Source organism: Ornithorhynchus anatinus, chromosome 11 (genome assembly GCF_004115215.2).
Source record: "Ornithorhynchus anatinus isolate Pmale09 chromosome 11, mOrnAna1.pri.v4, whole genome shotgun sequence".
Lineage (NCBI taxonomy): Eukaryota > Metazoa > Chordata > Mammalia > Monotremata > Ornithorhynchidae > Ornithorhynchus > Ornithorhynchus anatinus.
The window spans coordinates 19,837,990-19,857,747 of NC_041738.1; the positions used below are offsets into that span (position 1 = coordinate 19,837,990).

The window sequence follows — 19,758 nt, forward strand, 5'->3', positions numbered from 1 at the left end:
TAGAACCCAGGTCCTCAGACTCTCAGGCCTATGCTCTTTCCACTGTCCTATTAAGACCTCTTTTCCTTGACTCCCTCTCCCTTTTGCACCTTCTGTGCACTTAGATCTGTACCCTTCGAGGCAGTAAGCACTCAATAAATACTCTTGATTGATTGAAAGATGGAGGGAGCAGCTCTTGGTGGGGTTGGGTGATTTTCTTTTGCACCCATGCCCCAGTGCCCTGGGAGGGGGAGGAAGTGGGCGACTGTCCCCGGCGGGGGAAGGCGAGGTGGTGGGCAGCTTCCATGGTCCCTGGGCCCCACTATGTGAAGAATGGCACAGAGGAGGCCTCCTGGCTTGGCTGCTGGCAGAAGCTGGGGCTCGGACAGTGCCCTCAGAGGAGGAGGGGGCGGGTGGGAGGAGGCCTCGGCGGGCTTCTGGGCTGGCGGGTTGGGGCCCAGAGGCCTGCAGGGCCTGGCAGGGTTGCTGGGGTGGGAGGGAACTCGGGAGTGTGAGTGTCTTGGGCTCTTTGGCGATGCAGCGAAAATGAGGCAGAGGAAGGTGCAAATGAGAGCTCTGGGGGTGCGAACAGCCCGGCCTTCCAGGAGGGAGTGTCCCCCCTTTCCCCTCCAATCTCCACCTCCCATCTACCGTTCCCAGGACTGCCCAGAACCTTCCCCCTCCCACCTGGGGATTAAGGGTCAAAAGAGGGTAGTTCACCCTCATTCCATGCCAGCAGGTTTCCCCACCCCCCGAATATGCCCACCATCCTGGGGATACCCAGGGGGACAACGGGCACCGCGCAGATTTATCCCCATGCCCCTGCCCCGTGGGGGTCCCCGAGCTGATGCCCGCCCCCCCCCCCCCCCCCCCCCCCCCGCCGTCTGACGCAGAGCTTTCTTCCCCGGCAAGTCTCTTCCTTAACTTTGCATTTCTTAGCGGCTCTGCAATGTAGACGCGCACGCACGCACGCACACACACACACACACACAAACACACACACATATATTTGTGTTTGCACACCTAAGCATACATTACACATACACGCACTGACATTCACATGTACACACACGCGCTTGGGCTGCGCACACCCTTCCTCTCTCGCTGAGATATATATATATATATATATATATATATGTCCATATATATATATGGATGCCAGTATATATATTTGACAGGCATCCATCGATGCACCTGCAGACCCTCTGGCTCTATGCGCCCCCATGGCCCACCTCCCGGCTTCTTCGGGCCCCGGGGATCCGGGCAGAGGGGGCGGTGGGACAGCCCGGCCCCCACTCTCTCCCCGCGGAGGGGCGCCGGTTGGTCCCCTGCCAGCGGCCCCGGATTTGGGGGGAGGGTACGAGGGAGCTCGCCGAGGCTGCTGGCAGGTGAGTCCACCGCTTAGCTCCAAAAATATCCAGTGCTCTTAGCCTCCTTGGGTGGAAAACAGTGATGTCACCTGCAGCCAATCGGAGCCCGGCCGGCCTCCCTCCGCCTCCCTCCGCTCTTCGCTCTCCGCTAGGCCGGCCGCTGCGCTCTCTCTCCCCAGGGGACCAGGCTGCAGGAGGCCTCGGCCTCCCTTCCTTTCTGCCCCCTCCCCGGTGGCCCAGTCGGGCCGTGCTACCCCGTGGGGGTCTGCTGGACAGTGTCCCGGCCGACAACCCCCGGCCAGGCCCCACCAGGCCCGACCTCCTCGCTCGGTGCCCACACAACTGGAGGGGAGTGATGAAGGCCCGGGTAGAGCAGCCCTCGGGGAAGCCGGCGGGGGGAGGATTGGAGCTGCAGAGGGGGTTGCCCACACTTCCCCCGACCAGGCCCCACCAGGCCCGACCTCCTTGCTCGGTGCCCACACAACTAGTGGGGAGTGATGAAGGCCCGGGCAGAGCAGCCCTCGGGGGGAGGGATTGGAGCTGCAGAGGGGGTTGCCCACCCTTCCCCCGGCCAGGCCCCACCTGACCCGACCTTCTCGCTCGGTGCCCACACAACTAGGGGGGAGTAATGAAGGCCCAGGCAGAGCAGCTCTCGGGGAGGCCGGCGGGGGAGGGATTGGAGCTGCAGAGGGGATTACGCCCCCCCGGCCAGGCCTGCAGCTGCCGGGGGGGGCGGGGGAGCCGGGCTAGGCAGGTCCTCTCCGGACCCTTGCCACCACCCTTTGATGCCGTTAATGAAGTCGCCCGAGGCGGAGACCGAACGTGGCCTGGGGCGGGACGGCTGGGATGGGAGGGACTGCGGCCCACGGGACTCCCCGGGCCTGGTGTCCAGGGCCGATGTCCCAGGGCAGACTGGGGTGGGCCGGGGTGCAGGGGAAGGTCATGGGAAAGGACGTTTGTGCCCTTCTCCCGTTCTTCCCCTTGATTCTATTTATTGCCATTGTTCTTGTCTGTCTGTCTCCCCCGATTAGACTGTAAACCCGTCAAAGAGCAGGAACTGTCTCTGTTACCGATTTGTACATTCCAAGCGCTTAGTACAGTGCTCTGCACAGAGTAAGCGCTCAATAAATACTATTGAATGAATGTCCCTCCACGAGTGTCCCTCCCCGACTCCTGGGGGAAGGGAGGAAGGGCTGCCGGAAGGAGGGGACCTTTTTCTTCTCCCCAGATCCCCCCCGTGTCGGGCCTCGCTCGGTCAGGAGGTCAGGGCCGTGACCCTTGGCAGCAGTGGAGCTGGCTGGGAGCGCAGTGGCTGCCCTCGTCCGGGGTTGCGCCCCCGTGGCAAGTGACTGCTCAGGGGCCTGTTGCCCCCAAGGCCAGCCCATCCTCAGTCCCCTCCTCTCCCTTCCCCCCCTTGGCTCTTGCAGGTGCTCTTGGTTTGCGGGAGGAGCCGGAGTTTGTGACCGGGCGGGCCGGCGAGAGCGTCATCCTGCGATGTGACGTGATCCATCCGGTCACGGGCCAGCCGCCCCCCTATGTGGTCGAGTGGTTCAAGTTCGGGGTGCCCATCCCCATCTTCATCAAGTTTGGCTACTATCCCCCCCACGTGGATCCCGAGTATGCAGGTGAGGCCGGGTCCGTGACGTTCCATGGGGTGCGCAGGGGGTGGGGCGTCCGCTTTCCCTCCGAGAACCCCAAACGCAGAGGCCCCCCACCTCTGCCTGGGTCGGATCTGAGTCCCACTCTCAGGGTGGCCAACCTGGGCAACCGGGCTAATGGCCCCGGGACTTTTGCCTGCAGGAGCCCAAAGTGACCCCCTTCTCCCTCCCACCCCGCTTCCCTTCTCCCACTCCTTCAAAGGATTAGAGAAGCTTCCTGGCGTCTCTGCACCCCCAACCCCCCAGTCACCCCCAGCTCTCGTGAGGTTGAGAACCCTCTTGTTTGTTTGGTTTCTCCCTGTCTCTGCTCCTTTCTTTCTCGCTCTGAGCCCCTCTCTGGCTCTCTGCTTGCCTCTCCCTCTCTCTGTCGCTCCCTGTCTCTGACTCGGTCCCTCGCTCCATCTCTCTGTACTTCCGTGTTTGTTGCAATAGCTTTGTCCCTCTCTATCTAGGTCTGCCTCTCTGTCACCCTCGCTTTGTTCCCTTTCCGCTCTGCTTGGTTTTAATTAAGTGGCCAGGAGGAGCCAGGCGGGAGAGGGTTAGGGGAGCTGGGTTGCTGGCTCTGAGGGCGGGCTGTGTCCTCGGCTCTCTCTCTAGGCCAGAATGGAGCCCGGCCCTCAGCAGGGAACAGGGACAAAATGACAGGCGGAGAAGGGACAGAGGAGAGAGGAGGATTAGGTGGATCATGGAGAGAGTGATGCAAGGAGAAGGGGATCGAGATGGAGATAAGCTTGTGGGGAGATGGGGGCAAGGAGAGAGGGATGGAGATGGGGGAGAGGGGAAAAGGAGAGTGAGTCAGATGGGGAGAGAAGGAGATGATGAGGGAGGAGAGAGAGGGAGGGAGATGGGGCGAAGGGCAAAAGAGGGAGATGGGGAGGGATGGCGAGGAGGGAGAGGGAGATGGGGGAGAGAGGAGGTGGGGGAGATGGAGGGAGATGGGGAAGAGAGGGGATGTGGGAGGTGGGGAGAGGGGAAAGGGATGGAGAACGGGGGAAGGGATGGAGGTTGAGGAGAGGGGAGAGGGCTGGAGTTGGGAGGCAGAGGGAGATGAGGAAGAGGGATGGAGATGGGGGCAAGAGGAGGGGGCAGAGAGATGAAGGACAGAAGCCAGTAAGACTGGGTAGAGGGTAAGAGGTTGGGAATGGATTTAGAAGACAGGGAAAGGGAGGGGGAAAACGGGCCATAGGTCCGGGGGAGCAGGATGCAATAGGGGGCCTGTAAAGTGGGGAAGAGGATTAGGAGGACAGAGGTTTCCGTGATTCGATGGACAGAGAGCCCCATTAGTTCAGCTTGGCAGCAGTCGTTGCTGCCGCCGCCGCAGCAATAGCAGCAATAACAGAGCCGAAGGAGCAATCTCCCTGGCAGCTGCCTAAATCCCCTCTGTTCCTGGCCGCCCGTCTGCTGGCTGCACTCTGAAGTTGGAGCCCGGAGCCGGGAAGTCAGGTTCCAGGGCAGGTCTGTATGTGAGTCCCCGTCCCTTCCCCCTCTGTCCGCGTCGTGGCTGTGGGCCGTTTAGGTGCCGTCCGTCCTCGGCCCCCTGCCCCCCGCCTGCGGTATGCCCTGTTGGCATTTTAGTCTGCAATCATTCTTGCCGGCAGCCGGAGCCTCCTGCCTGTGACTCACCACCGGAAGCTGGGAAGAGGGGGAATGTATGTGTTGTGGGGTTGGGGGTGAGGGGAGCTGGGGGGTGAGGGTTAGGGGCCCGGGAGGGGGCACAGAGAGGACCACTCCACTGGACTATTTGTCCAGCCCCCGTTTCCATACCCTTTCCACCCAGGGCAGAAGTTCTGACTTGGATCAAGAGCGAGCAGGTGCCACTTCTGGTGTGGGTGGGATCCTGGAAAAGCCAAGGGGTGGGAGTGGCTATGGGGGTATGAGGGAATGGGGTGGGAGGAGGCCCAAGCTCTGGAGGGGGTGTGGGGTCGGGCAGCCGGAAGGCAACCCCATCTCCTCAGCATGGGAAGATGTGGTGGGCAGATGCGCTGACCCTGACTTTCCCCCACACTGGCTGCACCCACACTGGCTGACTCAAGCCTGAGTTATCAACCCTTCCTTGTGAGCAGCAGCGTCCCCAGGAAAGGGATACGAAGGCGGCTGCAGACAGGTGAATGCTGAGGAAATGCACAACAGCCAGAGAGAGACCTCTGCCTGAGCTTCGAGCAATCCCACCCCTCCCCATCCTGCCCCAGTGTTCACATGGATGCTGCTTGTCTCTCTCTCTGTCTCTGGGTTTTCTGTCTCTGAGTCTTTGCTTCCCTTTCAGTCTCTCTGCCTCAGCCACTGGCCTTCTCCCTTTCCCTCTTGCCTCGGCTTCTGCCTAAATCTTTTCCCCCTTCTCCCCACTCTGGATCTCTCTCTGTCTTTCTCTTGCCCTCTACCTGAGTCTGCGTCTCTCTTTCTGATTTTCTCTGTTCCCATTTCTCTCGCTGTCTCTGTTCTGCTACACCACCTCCCCCTGCCCGCCCCCCCCCCCCGCCCAATCAACTGACTGCCTGCCTTCTCTGTGTGCCAAAATGAGGTGAGTCTCTAGCCTCACTCTGGATCTCTCCTTCCAGAAGAGAGAAGAAATTCCAGGGCCCAGAGGCCGCCCTTAGGGAGGGCTGGTTAAAGGCAAGTAGCCCTCTTGAAAAGCCCACCCACTGTCCAGGGCTTGCTTCCCAACCCCCAGCCATGGGCAAGTGGGTGAGAAAGGACAGGGATCAGGGCACTGGGGGACACTTCGGCAGAGTGGTGGGGACCTGTCCCCTTCCCCTTGTCAAAGACAAGCAATGTCGATCTCAGTTTTCTATCTCAGATGGAGATCCGGCAGGGGGTGGGGCTGGAGTGGAGGGAAGGCAGGGCCTGAACTTTAACTCTTTATGGCCATGGGGAGGGCAGTCCCCCACCTTCCTGAAGAGGGGTCTCTGGAGAGGGCCCAGGGCATTTGGGTCAGGCCTGTGGTCACTTCCCCAGGCAGGGATCTGCCAGAATGGGCCAGTCCAGCTCCCAGCCTGATCTGCCCAAGGGGTTCAGGTGCCTCTGACCACACCTCATCATTCCACCAGGTGGGTGGGATGAAGAATGGGGGTGGTGGAGATGGAGAAGGAAGCCAGAAACTTCCAGCAGTGGGGAGGGGCTGCCGGCATTGACCTCCACCCCGGGACTTGGGGGAGGGATTGTCGGAAATGGCCCTACCCATGGGACTGGGGAGAGAGACTGTCCTGCACTGACCCCACCCCGATACACTCTCGCTATCCCTGCCCCTCTCTAACAGGCCGAGCCAGTCTGCATGACAAGGCGTCCCTGCGCCTGGATCAGGTGCGCTCCGAGGACCAGGGCTGGTACGAGTGCAAAGTCCTCATGCTGGACCAGCAGTATGACACCTTCCACAATGGCAGCTGGGTGCACCTCACCATCAATGGTGAGTCTTGGGTCTGGCGGCGCCGTCAGGGCGCATTACTCTCCCACTTTCTTCAGCAAACCCTCTCCCACTAGCTCTGAAGCTTCCTTTCCTCCTCGGGTCCTGCCTCCCTCCCACCCTTCCTCCACCCGGCTCTCCTTCCTTCCCCTTACTCCTTCCCTTCTTCCCTCCCTCCCTCTCTTTCTTCTTCCCTCCTTCCCTCCCTACCTCTTTTCCTCCCTCCCTTTCTCTTCCTCCCTCCTTTCCTCTGTTCCTCATCACTGTCCTCCACCGACCGTCTTTCTTCCTCTTCTGTAATCCCCCACTCAGCTCTCTCCATCGCCCTGCCATTCCTTTCCACTCCCGCCACCCCCCCTGCCCCGTCTCTTGCCCTTGTTGTTGGAGGGTGAGGAGGGCTGGGTCTCCCATATGAGGTTCTCAAGGCTGGAGGCCCAGTGCTGATAAGTGAAGAAGGGAGCAGCAGCCTGGGGAAAGGTGCTGGTTGTGGGCCGGAGGGACTTCTTTGCTGGGACCTCTGGACTCTGGACTTTGGACTCTGGTTAGGTCTGAAGACCAGCCCAGTCAGTAGCTCTGTCCAGGTCTGTCAGAGAGTGCTTGAGGGGATAACTGTCAGTATGAATGTCAACTCATTTTTGGGCATCAGTCTCCTCTCTGGGCCTCTCACCCAACTAGTCTGGGTGTTCTGCTCGTGGGGAGAGCTGGGAAGGAAGTGGGGAGTGTGGGAGCACAGGGAGCCTGTGGGGTGGGTGTGGTTCCTTCCCTCGAGCAGGATAAGGGCCAGGCCGCCTTCCTGGCTTCCTGTCTGCGAGCGCCATCTCTGTGCCTCTGGATCCCTTCACTGCTTAAGGGCATGCACCAGCTCTCTAATTTGTCTGGGCTCTGCTTTAATGCTGCCTAGGCTGTGGGAGTGTCTACAGGGTGGTGTCAAAGTCTATAGCTTCGCCTTTAGTGGAGGGCCCCAGGCCCACCATCTTTCTCAGTGGAGGGCTCTAGCCCCATGGCTTCCCCCTCTCCAGTCAGGGCCCAGTGCTGCAGGGAGGACCCCCTGGGTGGAAGCAGTCATTCTGTGGCCAACAGCCTGGTGGGGATGGAGCCTCTTCCACTAACTACTACATCTACAAGTGGTCTTTACACCCACGCAGGAAATTACTCCCTGGCTGTTTCTTGGCCCACCCAAGGGACTACAGGAAATTACCTGAAATTGCAGTAGGTGACATGGAAGGCCGACATTCCTGGTGACCAAGGACTAGACACAAGACTGGGGGCGGGGTCATTCACTTCATGACCTAGAAGTCTTTAAGAACAGAATGGATGCCCAACTGGCTGAGGATGAGTAGGTATAGGTTTTTGTGGACGCAGGGGGATGGATAAATTGTCCCTTCTAGGCAGCTCTCTAAGTGTGATTGGAAAGTGCTGATGTTCCATTACTTCCCTAGAAAGACCCAGATCATTTAATAATAGGTGTTGGTTGATAGAAATAATGTTTCTAAAATGAAAGGCCAGTAGAAAAAAAGATTTCAATTCCAAATTGTCATTCTCTCCTTAGATAACTTCTTTTGAAAAACACCTGGTAGGAACCAAATCCATTTATTTCTCTCATAAAATTCCCCAGAAAAACTCCAGTCTTATTTTAACTACCAAAGAGGCCAGCTTATTACCAACCTGGACTATTAATTATGGGACAATTGTAAAAAAGAATTAAGTCCTGAAATACATCAGGCTAAGAAGGACCTAATTCAGTAAATAACAGAGTCAAACCATTATTTTCTGAAAACTCGAAATTGCTCAAAGGACTTTGCTGATTAGCACCTAAATAATAAAGTAATTGTGTAATTAGTAATTAATTAGTCAATTAGAACCTAATTTAATGTATTCTTTTTTTAAGCATGCCACCGGAATAACAGATGGTGTGGTTTGTTGACAATGGGAGGGGTGGAGAGGGCTTATTGTCCTGACCCTACAGGGGTCAGGAGGTTGCTGGAAGTGACTTGGGGCTCTTTTGAAAGATGGGCTGATAGGATTTTTCTATGTGTGTGTGTTTGTGTGCACACGTGTGCACACACAACACACATCTGTGGTTGGGGCAGGGAGATTGAGAGTGGAGCAAATAGCTCCACGGTTCCAAGGATCCCAGAGAACCCAGAGAGACCAGAGAGGAGAAGACCTTGGATGCAGCTTTTGAGATTTCAGTCCCAAGTCATAGGGCCTTATGGATCTGTCTCCAAGGAAAGCCATTTAGGCTCTGTCAGTGTGGTTGGCCGGCGGCTAAGGGACAAACTCCACACTGTTCTCTCCAACATAGTGTTGAGGATGGAGAATAAAGAAGGGAAAGGGAAGGGGATGATGAAGAGCTCAACCTGCCAACGGCCTCAGCTGCTGAAGACCCTCAGCAAGATTAATGTTAGGGTTTGGGTTGTAGATGTAGTTATAATGTTGGTATTTGTTAAGCGCTTACTTGTGCCGAGCACTGTTCTAAGCGCTGGGGTAGACACAGGGGAATCAGGTTGTCCCACGTGGGGCTCACAGTCTTAATCCCCATTTTACAGATAAGGTAACTGAGGCCCAGAGAAGTGAAGTGACTTGCCCACAGTCACACAGCTGACAAGTGGCAGATCTGGGATTTGAACCCATGACCTCTGACTCCAAAGCCCGGATTCTTTCCACTGAGCCATGCTGCTTCTCCTAGAAGCTGCTTCAGACTAGACTGAGGGCTGGGGTCCTTGTTTGGGTTAGGACATAGGGTTAGGGTCAGCGTTGGTTAGAGTTAGGGTTAAAGTTTAGGTTAGGATTAGAGTTAGGGTTATAGTTAGGATTAGGACAAGGGTTAAGGTTATAGTTAGGTTTAGAATAAGAGTTAGGGTTAGGGTTACAGTTAGAGAACAGGGATGGGTGACCACCAGAGTCAATCTTTTTTCCAATGGACAATCAAATGATGGTCTTTAGGGACCCTTAGGTAGGACTGATTTGGTGAGCATTACTGTGGAGTTCTGACTGATTACCCTGGGGGCACTGGGTCTGTTCCCATGATTCCAGGTAGCCCTCAGTCCAGAGAGCTCCCTGAGGCCCTGGGTTTCCAAGGGATTCCCCTCCCAGGGGATCCACTCTCAACTACCCCAGTTTTTGCTATTGACTGGATTATCTTCTCAGGCTGCTCCATTAAATGAGAATGAGCCACCCTAAAGATGAATAGAAGCGTTTAGTACAGTGCTCTGCACCCAGTAAGCACTCAATAAATACGATCGAATGAATGAATGAATATCAAAGCAGGATAGCACTTTAATCACAACTCAGAGGCCAACAACACATATAATGAAGGGGAGTTTAGAAGGAGCCAGGGGAGGGGGCCGGGGAGGACTGGGTCATGGATTTGGGGCAGAGTTGGGTTTGGTGGTGCCAACTGAAGTGGGAGGTGGACTGCTGACCAGATGGGCATTGGGCACCTTTGCCCAGCAGCTGTGGTGGGTGAGAGGCTTGTTGGCACCCCTAGGAGTTGGGGGCTATCTCTGGGAAAGATTTGGCTAGGAGCAGAGTGAGTGTGTGGGTTTGGGTGAGTGTATGCTCCAATGTATACACTGGAGGATAGGTTGGACATGTGATATGTGTACTGTACATCATGTCTATATGCTGTGTGCTATGTTTTTTTTGTGTGTGTGTGTTGGGTGTGCTATGTGTTGTGTTTTGTGGGTGCTGTATACCATGCTTTGTGTCCTGTGTGCCATATCTGTGTGCTGTGCTTTGGGTTTGCTATATACTATGTTTTGTGTGTGCTGGGTGCCATGGTTGGGTGTGCCATGTGCCATGTTTTGGTGGCCTATGTGCCATGTTTGGGTGTGCTGTGTGCCATGTTTTGGATGTGTTAGGTGCAGTGTGCTGGGTTTTGCATGTGCTGTGTTTTGTGTTTTCTAGGTGCCATATCTATATGTTGGGTGCCCCGTCTATGTTCTGGGTGGAGCGTAAATGGGTTTCGTATGGATAATTCTTGTGAGCACGCTGCACTGCGCTGTACCTCTGCTCATCTTCTTGCTTGTTGCATCTTGCCTCAGCGGGCACATGACTGGCAGGAATGAGAGAATATGAGGGGCACTGTACAAACTACCAGTGTGCTGATGGCTTCCCTCAGCCAAGTTATCAGTTTCAAAGTCTTGGTGGCCAGACTGAGGCTTATGGGTCCATCCCGGTGGGGGACTCCACCGTTGTCTTGGGCCCTGAGGGATAGACGACTGACCCCGGGATGATGTGCTGTGTCCTAGAGGGTGTGTGCTTTGTAGGATGTGTCCCATAAGCCTTTGCTCCAGATGCGTCAAAGGCCCTAGGGCACCACCAACTTGGCTAGATCAACTGCTCCTTTGCTTCTCCCTGCAGCGCCCCCCACCTTCACAGAAACACCCCCCCAATACGTCGAGGCCAAGGAGGGCAGCAGCATCACCCTGACCTGTACAGCCTTCGGGAACCCCAAGCCAATTGTCACGTGGCTCAAGGAAGGAGCACTCCTTGGGGCCAGTGGGAAATACCAGGTGAGCAGGTGACCCCACCCCCAGCTGGAACCCCTCCCCAGTCCCCGTGTCTCAGTCCTACTCCTGGATGTGGGAGGGGGCTCTGGGAGGGCAGGGGCAGGGGATGTTGGAAGGGGATGGACACAGCCTTAGGTTGCAAGGAGCCAGACAGAAAAATGCTTTAGGGAAATGTGGAGTTTGAAAACTAGTTCACAGTCCAGTCCTCTGTGGAAGGAGGATGAGGAGCATGGGGATGCCTTTCTGGGCCTCCCTCCCTGCTTCGCTTTCTCCCGCCTTCCCTCCCCTTCCTCTGGAGGGACCACTCCTCTGGGGGTTGGCCCAGGACTCCTCATCTGCCAGGTGGACCAAGGCCCATCTCAGGGCCGAGGTCATGGTGGTGCCTGGGGGAGCCCCAGCCCCTTCTTTCCAGCTCCCCTCGCTGGGCACTCGGCACTCAGGGCAGTCTGTTCTCCATTCCCAGGTGAGCGACGGGAGCCTGACGGTAACATCTGTAAGCCGGGATGACAGGGGCGCCTACACCTGCCGGGCCTACAGCATCCAGGGAGAGGCAGTCCACACCACCCACCTGCTTGTCCAAGGTGACGCCTGGGTGCTCAGCTTCCTCCTTCCACTGGCAGGGATGTGGAGGTGGGCAGGCTGGCCTGGGCTGCTCCCATCAACAAGGACCCCTCCATCCCTGCCCCAGTTGGGTTTCTGTAGACCAGCAGGGACGACAGCTTCCTGGGCTGGGCAGCCTAGGAGGCTCCTGGAGTCAGGTCAGGGCGGGTCTGGGCTGCCTGGTGTTGGATCAACCGGGCACTGAGTTGGGCTGGCCATCCCAGACCGGCCCCCGATTGGCCTCCGCTGAGACACTCTGTTGTCGTGCTCTCAGTCCCTGGGCAGAGAGGGAGGAAGGGTGTCTGGACCTGGGTAGTGTGGCTGGACGAGGGCTTGAGTGTTTCCGGGAGGAGCTGAAGAGTCTGCACCCAGCCCCTCCTTATGTCTTTCTGCCTGTCTGCCAGCCTGCCTGCCTGCCTGCCTGTCTGTCTGTCTGTCTTTCTGTCAGAGGCTGCCTTCCCCAAGAGAGGAGTGCACTCCCTCTGCCCGTCCATTAGTGCTGGCATCAATAAGTAAAGCCGGAAATTAGATCCAAACCCCAGACGTTTAAATAACATTAAGGCAGAACAGCTGGCAGGATTCAGGGCTGCAGAATCAGGGTGGAGATCCAGGGCTTTCTCTGGTCTGGCTGGGGCCTGCGGGCATTGGGCAGATTGGGCCCAGCCAGAGGCACTGGGCCTCTCTGGGGGTCACCTGGGTCAGAGAAGGGCAGAGGAATGGATGGGGTCTCCCTCAGACCCTCAGTGTTTCAGGAGCAGATCCAAGGTTGGGACTTGGAATTTAGAACAGTTTCTTTAGATAATTGTGCATTTAAAAAGTGTTGACTATGTGTCATGCGACTGTGCTAAGAAATTGGTTTAGATGCAAGATAATCATTTAATCAGACTAGACACAGTTCCCTTCCCAAATGGGGCTCAGTCTAAGAGGGAGGAAGAGCAGATAGATGGCTTATCCCCAATTTATAGATGAGGAAACTGAGGCACAGAGGAGCTAAGTGACTTGGCCATGGTCATCAGCAGGCAAGTGGCAAAGCTGGGAGTAGAACTCAGGTCTCCTGATTCCCAGTTCTGGGGCCAGAGAGAGAGTGCAGTGTGCTGGAACTCTGCTCCTCACAGTCCTTTTAGCCTGGGAAGGGGAAGAAGAGTTGGTGGGGAGGAGGGACCTGGTCAGTGGAGGAAGGTCAGGGACTGGCATAGTCCTCCCCGTGCTCATCTCTCTACTCCTTGTGCTTCTCACCCTTCCACCTTTGCTGCCCGCTAGGTGGGGATCAGGGTTCCTCTGCCAGCCTGGCAGCCAAACTCCGGCCTTAAAGGGACAAGGCCCTAGACTGTGGGGAAGGGAGTAGATGGGACGGAACGAAAGCAGGGGCCAGAGGGAGTACTCTGGGGGCAGAGTCAGAGAGGGCGTACAGTGGGGACGGGGTCTCTTCTGGACAGATTCGGAGCCGGCGTAGATCGTCGGAGAGCCAACGATGAGAATCACAATCATCGTTTCTCAGGTCTCCAAAGCATCTTTTCCCTTGGCAATCACAGTGCTCCTGTGAGACTGGTGGGCAACAATGGGGAGGTGGTCCTGCTGGTCAGCTTGCCATCTGGATGGCTGTTGCTGCCAAGGCCCCTTGAACAACGAGGGAAAATGCATTGGGCCGGAACTGGCTGTGACCGTGAAGGGGGCCCAGGGCCCCCCAGCCCACCCCTCTCCTCTCCTCTGCCCAGGGTGTTCAGGTGGTCCCAGTGCAGGAGGGCTGGCTGGGGTCTGAGCCCGAGGAACCACTATTGGCTCCCTGCCCTGGTTCCAGACCACGGTCTCCTCCTCCCATTCCATGGCTGAGGTAACTGTTTGTGTCCTCGACTCCCCCAGGGCCCCCCTTCATTGTTTCCCCTCCTGAGAACATCACCGTCAACATATCCCAGGATGCCCTGCTCACCTGCCGAGCCGAGGCGTATCCGGGCAACCTGACCTACACCTGGTACTGGCAGGATGAGAATGTCTACTTCCAGAAGTAAGCGGCTTAGGCCTCTCCTGGCCTCCGGGCCCCTGGCCCCGGGCCCTGGGGGTCAACAGAGGGTCTCAATTCTGCCCTGGTTAGAAAATGCCCAGTCCCTCGTCCTCCTCCCCACCCCCCCTCCAGGGCTCGGGCACGAACTCCTAGCGGTTCCGTGTGGGCTCCATTCAGAAGATGGGCAGTGTCTGCCGCTGGGCCATGTGGGAGGGCAGGGATGTCGAGGTTACAGGGTGCAGGGCTGGGGTGTCAGAGAAGCCTTTGCAATAGGTCCGGGCATGGCTTCACCCGCTAATACGTGAACCTGGCCCTAGGGAGGATTCTTCACGGATCTGAAGCCCTGCTCTGGGCCCCATGGAGGCCCCACACTTTGTCCTCTGTCCCTTACTCTTCCCTCTTTCCATCCCACTCTCACCCTTCCCTCCATCTCAGTGACCTGAAGCTGCGGGTGCGGATCCTGATCGATGGGACCTTGATCATCTTCCGAGTCAAACCAGAGGATGCTGGGAAATATACCTGTGTCCCGAGTAATAGCCTGGGCCGCTCCCCATCAGCCTCCGCATACCTGACTGTGCAATGTGAGTTGGGGAAAGGGCCAGAGGGAGAGTTGAGTGGCCTGGACCCTTTGAGGTGAGGAGGTCAAAGCTGGGACCATGCAGGTCTCAGGCCAAATGGCATGGTGGGTCTTGAAAAGGGATATCAGAGGGTACAGCTATGACAGGTTGCTGAGGGTAACATTGGGAGTGGGGTGAGGTCTGAGGGGGGAGAAAAGGGCATCTCTCTGATACCCTCCCTGGCCAGCGACTGAGTCTGAGCCTGCAGGGACAGCCCAATTGTCGGGTTCTGGGAGAGTGCCCGGAGTACCAGCTCCACAAGCCCTGGCAGGTACCTCCGCTTCATGGGGCCTTTGGGGAAACTGAACCAAGAGGCTTTGGGAGGGAAGGGCCGGGACCTAAAGCTGCTGCAATCCTGCCTTCTGTGGATCTGTTGATTGAACTGAGGATTAATACCCCTACCACAATTCTCCTTCCCTTCCCACCCCTCTCTTTTCTCTCCTCCTCCTGCGGCAGCCCACCTGGCTCCAGTGGTAGCTCTGCCTGGGGGCTCGGGCAAGAGGGGAAGGTAGCAACCTCTGGGCTGATCAATCAATCAATCAGTGGTATTTACTGAGCGCTTACTGTGTGCCAACATAACAGAATTGGTGGTTGCCATCCTTGCCCGTGAGGAGTTTACATTGTACAGGGCAGACAGAAATTAAAATTGATTACAGATAGGTGAAATAGTAGAGTATAATAATATTTACATGATTATTGCGGGCCTGGGGTGAGTATCAGAGTGCTCAAGGGGTCCACAGCCACGTGCATAGTCGACCCAGGCAGGGGGCGGGTAGATAGGGGAAATAAAAGGTTTAGTCTGGGAAGGCCTCTTGGGGGAAATGTGATTTTAGGAGTATTTGGAAGGTAAGGAGGGTGAAGGGGGTAGGGAGTTCCAGATCCGAGGGAGAACGTGGGCAAGGGGTCACTGGCAGCGTAGATAAGATCCAGGTAGGTTGGTGTAAGAGGAATGAAGTGCACAGGATGGGTTGTAATAGGAAATCAGCGAGGTTAGGTAGGAGGGAGAGAGTTGATTGAGTGCCTTAAAGCTGATGACGGAAGCCCCTAGGTCCTCTAGCTCTTGGCGTTTTTAAAATCCAAGCTTCCCCATCTTCCCCTCCCCAACTAAGAATGATCCAGGATTCCAGTCTGATTACAATAATTCAATTTGATCATCTCAAGACTTGAGCGCCTTCCTGCCTCTTCTTCCCTCTGGCAGCCAAGGCAATGCTGAAAGCAAGGAGAAAGATGACTAACATGGATTAATTCTTTCCTTTAGACTCGAGGATGTTCCCATCACTCAGGCAACAAAAGGCTTCCTGTGTTGCCACCAGTGGCAGGCTTGCTCTGTCATTCTCGTTTTGGTGCAGAGAATGGCTCTGGTCTTGGAAAGCTGGGCTCTCTCAGAGACTCAGGGGGACCATGGAGTTAGAAATGAAACCTGGAAGTTGTTAGGAGAAAAGCGGTACCTCAGATGGAGAGTGCAGTCTTTTATTTCCCCAAAGCATTTTTTCTATCTGCCATCTCGGCTGGCCTCATGCGCCATCCCCATGAGGCAGGGAGAGGCTGAGGCTATTATCCCCATTCACCCCAGAGAGGTTGAGGGACTCGCCCAAGGACATGCAGTGGGTTTCTTGGGAAGCAGGGGAAAGCAAGGTGGGGCCTGGAAGCTGAGAGAAGCAATGTGTCCTAGTGGAAAGAGCCTGGGCCTGAGATTCAGAGTGAGAGAAGCCAGGTTCTGATGCCGGCTCGACCACTTGCCTACTGTGTGACCTTGGGGAAGTCATTTAACTTCTCAGAACCTCCATTTCCTCTTCTTTAAAATGGGTGTTCAGCACCCGTTCTCCCTACACCTTAGACCGCGAGCCCTGTGTGGGACTGGACCTGATTAGCTTGAATTTATCCCTGCATTCAGTACAGTGCTTGGCACATAATAAAGGCTCAATGAATATCACAATTATCATCATTGAGGCAGGGAGGACTGGGGTGTGGTCCAGAAACCCATTGGCCCCTGGAACCGCAGATCCTCTCCAGGAAGTTTTCAAGAGGAAAAGCAACGTTACCTTGTGGGAGTTGGTGGAAAGTGTGACATGTCACTGGTTGGCAGCTCTGCGTTCAGCTGCTTCTGATGGAGGAGACCCACCCCCTCCTTTCAGGGGGTGATATGGAAGTTAGGGGTAGCATCATTTTAGAGACAATTTTCCCTAGTCACTGCTGGCATCCCTAGCAGAGCTTGGTCACTCCAGAACCCCCAGGCCAGCCAGCGGTGGGGAGACTGGGAGGACTGGATGGAATTGAACAGCAAAGATGGAGTCAGCCTGTTCCTATCCTTGCATTGCTCAACATGGAGCAACATCTCGGATCTCTCTCCCCGCCCCCCCCCGCGTTGCCCCCCTTCCCCTCTTTTCCCCTTCCTGTCTTCAAAGAGAACCCGGGGTGTGTGGTTTATACCAAGGAGATACAAAGACTTTTATATTCTCTAAAAAACAGAATTGAGAGTATTTCCCATTTATAACCCCTTTGAGGACCTTGGAGAAAAAACACTATAAATGTAAAAAGAGAGAGCTTAGCTCTCTGTAGCTCATTACCCTGGTATTTATAGAGTGAAGCTGCCTATGGAGCTCAAAGCATTTCAAAAAGCTTTCATTCATCCTGCCCATTTTATATTTTAGAAGGTCCAGAGAGGGGATGTGAGTCATCTGACATCACACAGCACCTGAGGATTAAACTGTGCCCAGCAGACAGGATTCTATCCTGTAGACCCTGCTCTCTCCTCCTGCTTGCCTTTGGCTGACAGGCTTAGAAATGTCTCTATTGTCTTATGGCAGAAGAAGATAAACTGAGGCATAGAGCGATTGGGGATAAGGACAGCTCCTCATTTGGCAGCTCCCCATTTGGCACCCTTGCTGGACTTGTGTGGACATCGGGACTGAGGGTTGGAGCTGGTCAAGTGCTTAAGAGGGGGTTGGCTGAGGCAATGGAGAAAGGAGAAGAGAAGTGGGTTGCGGGGAGGGTGTGGGCAAGTGGGTGTTGCAGGACGGGGGATAGAAATCCATGGGGTGGCGGGGCGGTGGTGTGAGCAGACTGCAGCTTCCTCTGCTCATCCCTGCCGAATCCCTGAGGATGGAGTATAGCACTGGCTGGTGCTGAGGGTGGGGTGCAGGGGTGCCCAGGACCCGCTCAGGGCTTTAGGTGTCCCAGCTCTCCTCTCTCTGGCAGACCCGGCCCGCGTCCTCAACATGCCACCCATCATCTACGTGCCGGTGGGCATCCACGGCTACATCCGCTGCCCAGTGGACGCAGAGCCGCCTGCTACCCTGGTCAAGTGGAACAAAGATGGCCGCCCCCTGCAGATTGAAAAGGTGAGACATGGCACCCCGGGAAGGGTGGAGGGTGGCAGGAAGGGAAGAGGCAAGGTTGCGAGTGGAGATGGGCCTGCTGGCCGAGCGCTTGGGCCGTTGGGACGCGGAGACCTGGTTCACATCTCACCAGGGAAGTTTCCAAATCTTGGCTTCCCTCACTAGGGGGCCTGGGATGCCCCACCTCTGACCCTCTAGGGAGATCTCTCTCCCTCTTCATTGGTTTTACTCCCTCCTTCCTGAGGGCCAGGCCTTCTGAAGGGGTCGCTAGGGTGAGGTAGGCAGTGTCTGGGGCAGACCAGACTGTGGGACTCATCTGGAAGCTCAGAGCTAGTCTGGACCCAGTCTGGGCAGGGAGTGGAGGCACCAGATGATACGACAGGAGCCTGAAGAGGTGGGGAGAAGATCTGGTGTGGGGTCCCAGTCTGGGGATGACTTTGTGTCTGAAGGGTTTTGTGCCCTGACTGGGTGAGACAAGGGGACGGTAACAAAGACGGCCTGCCGCATCATGGATTATCTCCTCAACCCTCCACCCCCACTGCTTCCCCAGTACTTGGGTTGGACCCTGATGGAGGATGGCTCCATCCGCATCGAGGAGGCCACGGAGGAAGCTCTCGGCACTTATACCTGTGTGCCTTACAACACCTTGGGGACCATGGGCCAGTCCGCCCCCGCCCGGCTGGTCCTGAAGGTAAAGGGCCATGGGGGACTTGTGTGTTGGTCTGTGCACACTTCTGAGTGTCTTTATGTCATTGTAACCCTATGCCTGTGTGTTTCTCTGTGTTTGTGTGGGTGTGTGTCTGTATGCGTATGTCTTTAATAAGAGCATAAGACCATAACCAGTGGTCCACCCAGCCCACGATTCCATCTCCAATATGGGCACCAGTTCGCTTGGAGGAACCATGTGATGGTTGCTCTCCTGGACAGCCATCCTCATGGTTAGGGATGGACCATCCAATACTGCAACTCTCTTCTCTACCCCTCAACCAACATTCCAACCCTTCCTCTAGTAACCCGTCAAGGAACTCCTGTCTGTAAATGGACCCAAACCCCTCTTGAACTTCCTTGTGTTCTCAACTGAACAGCTTCTTGTGAGAGTGAATGAATTCCATTTGTTTGCCATTTCTCTGTGTTCGTTTTGGGATCAATCTCTGTGTCCTTCTGTGCATGAATCTCTGTGCCTCTGTCTTTGTCTCTTTTCCAATTTGTAGTTAATAGTAGTAATAGCAGTAATATTCATAATAGCAGCATTTAATAAATGCCCATTTGGTGCAGTATACTGCATTAGGAAGTTGGGAAGTTCACAATAACAAAATAATATGTTCCCTGACCATGGGAAGTTTACACTGTAGTGGGGGAGGCAAACATAAAGTTATTTGTAAGACTGTCTCAGTCAGTGATGTTTATATATGTATTCCGCAGTTCCACCAGCTTGCAAACATTTTGCCTTCTCTCTCCTCTCTTACTAAAGTCAGTTTGAAATTTTTATTGAACTCTTTTCTTTCCCATGGCTGGCCTTTTGCAGGCCCCGGGTCAGTGGGCTGGGGCTAATTTGCAAGACTGCCATCTAGGACAGCCAGGGTGCTCGTGGGGAGATTGGGTTTGGGGTCTGAAAGGGTAGGCAGAGGGCAGCTGGTCCCGGGCATCGGAAAGGATGTGGGACCCTCTGGGAAAAGGAACCCCAGACCAAAACAGGCCTGGACTCCTCTTTCTTCCTGCAGGACCCACCCTATTTCACGGTGCTACCAGGCTGGGAGTACAGGCAGGAAGCTGGCAGGGAGATTCTTATCCCCTGTGCCGCTGCAGGAGACCCCTTCCCCGTCATCACCTGGAGAAAGGTACCCACAGGCTCAGACCAGCAGGAGGCCGGGCAGTTTCGGGGAATGCCTCTCAGAGGGAGGGCCTGGATGGAAGGGTCCACCGGCTTACAAGTGATTCCAGCCCAGGGTCGAAATGGGAGGTCAAGGGCATGCAGCCTGGGAGACGGGGAATGGTGGTCGGATTGGCACAGCTGGGGATGGTGGAGGGAAGGGGTGGTGGGGTGGGCTGGGGAGCAGAATTTCCTGGCTTGTAGCTCTGGGTATCTTCTGCTTGGGATAGGATTCTTCCAGAGTGGCCGCTAATCACTTAGACAGGAGTCATTATCAAGCATCCACTGTGTGCAGCACCCAGTGTTGGGTGTGGTGGGGAGTTTTTGAGAAAGATCAGTAGTAGTTTTGTTAGTATTTATTGAGTGCCCACTAAGTGCTGTGGGCTGTACTAAGCCCTTGGGAAAACCAAAGCCCA

General features: G+C 55.8%; 1 protein-coding gene across 1 annotated transcript in view; it reads left to right on the forward strand.

Moving 5' to 3' along the window:
* IGSF9B (immunoglobulin superfamily member 9B) overlaps nt 1-19,758 on the forward strand; it is a 70,014-nt gene that overhangs the window by 15,885 nt on the left and 34,371 nt on the right. Inside the window, exons 2-10 of the mRNA XM_029075414.2 lie at nt 2,777-2,974; nt 6,261-6,407; nt 10,770-10,921; nt 11,382-11,499; nt 13,379-13,520; nt 13,953-14,098; nt 17,333-17,475; nt 18,023-18,163; nt 19,194-19,310. Coding sequence (XP_028931247.1) covers nt 2,777-2,974; nt 6,261-6,407; nt 10,770-10,921; nt 11,382-11,499; nt 13,379-13,520; nt 13,953-14,098; nt 17,333-17,475; nt 18,023-18,163; nt 19,194-19,310 — 1,304 coding nt within the window. The remainder of the gene's footprint in view (nt 1-2,776; nt 2,975-6,260; nt 6,408-10,769; nt 10,922-11,381; nt 11,500-13,378; nt 13,521-13,952; nt 14,099-17,332; nt 17,476-18,022; nt 18,164-19,193; nt 19,311-19,758) is intronic.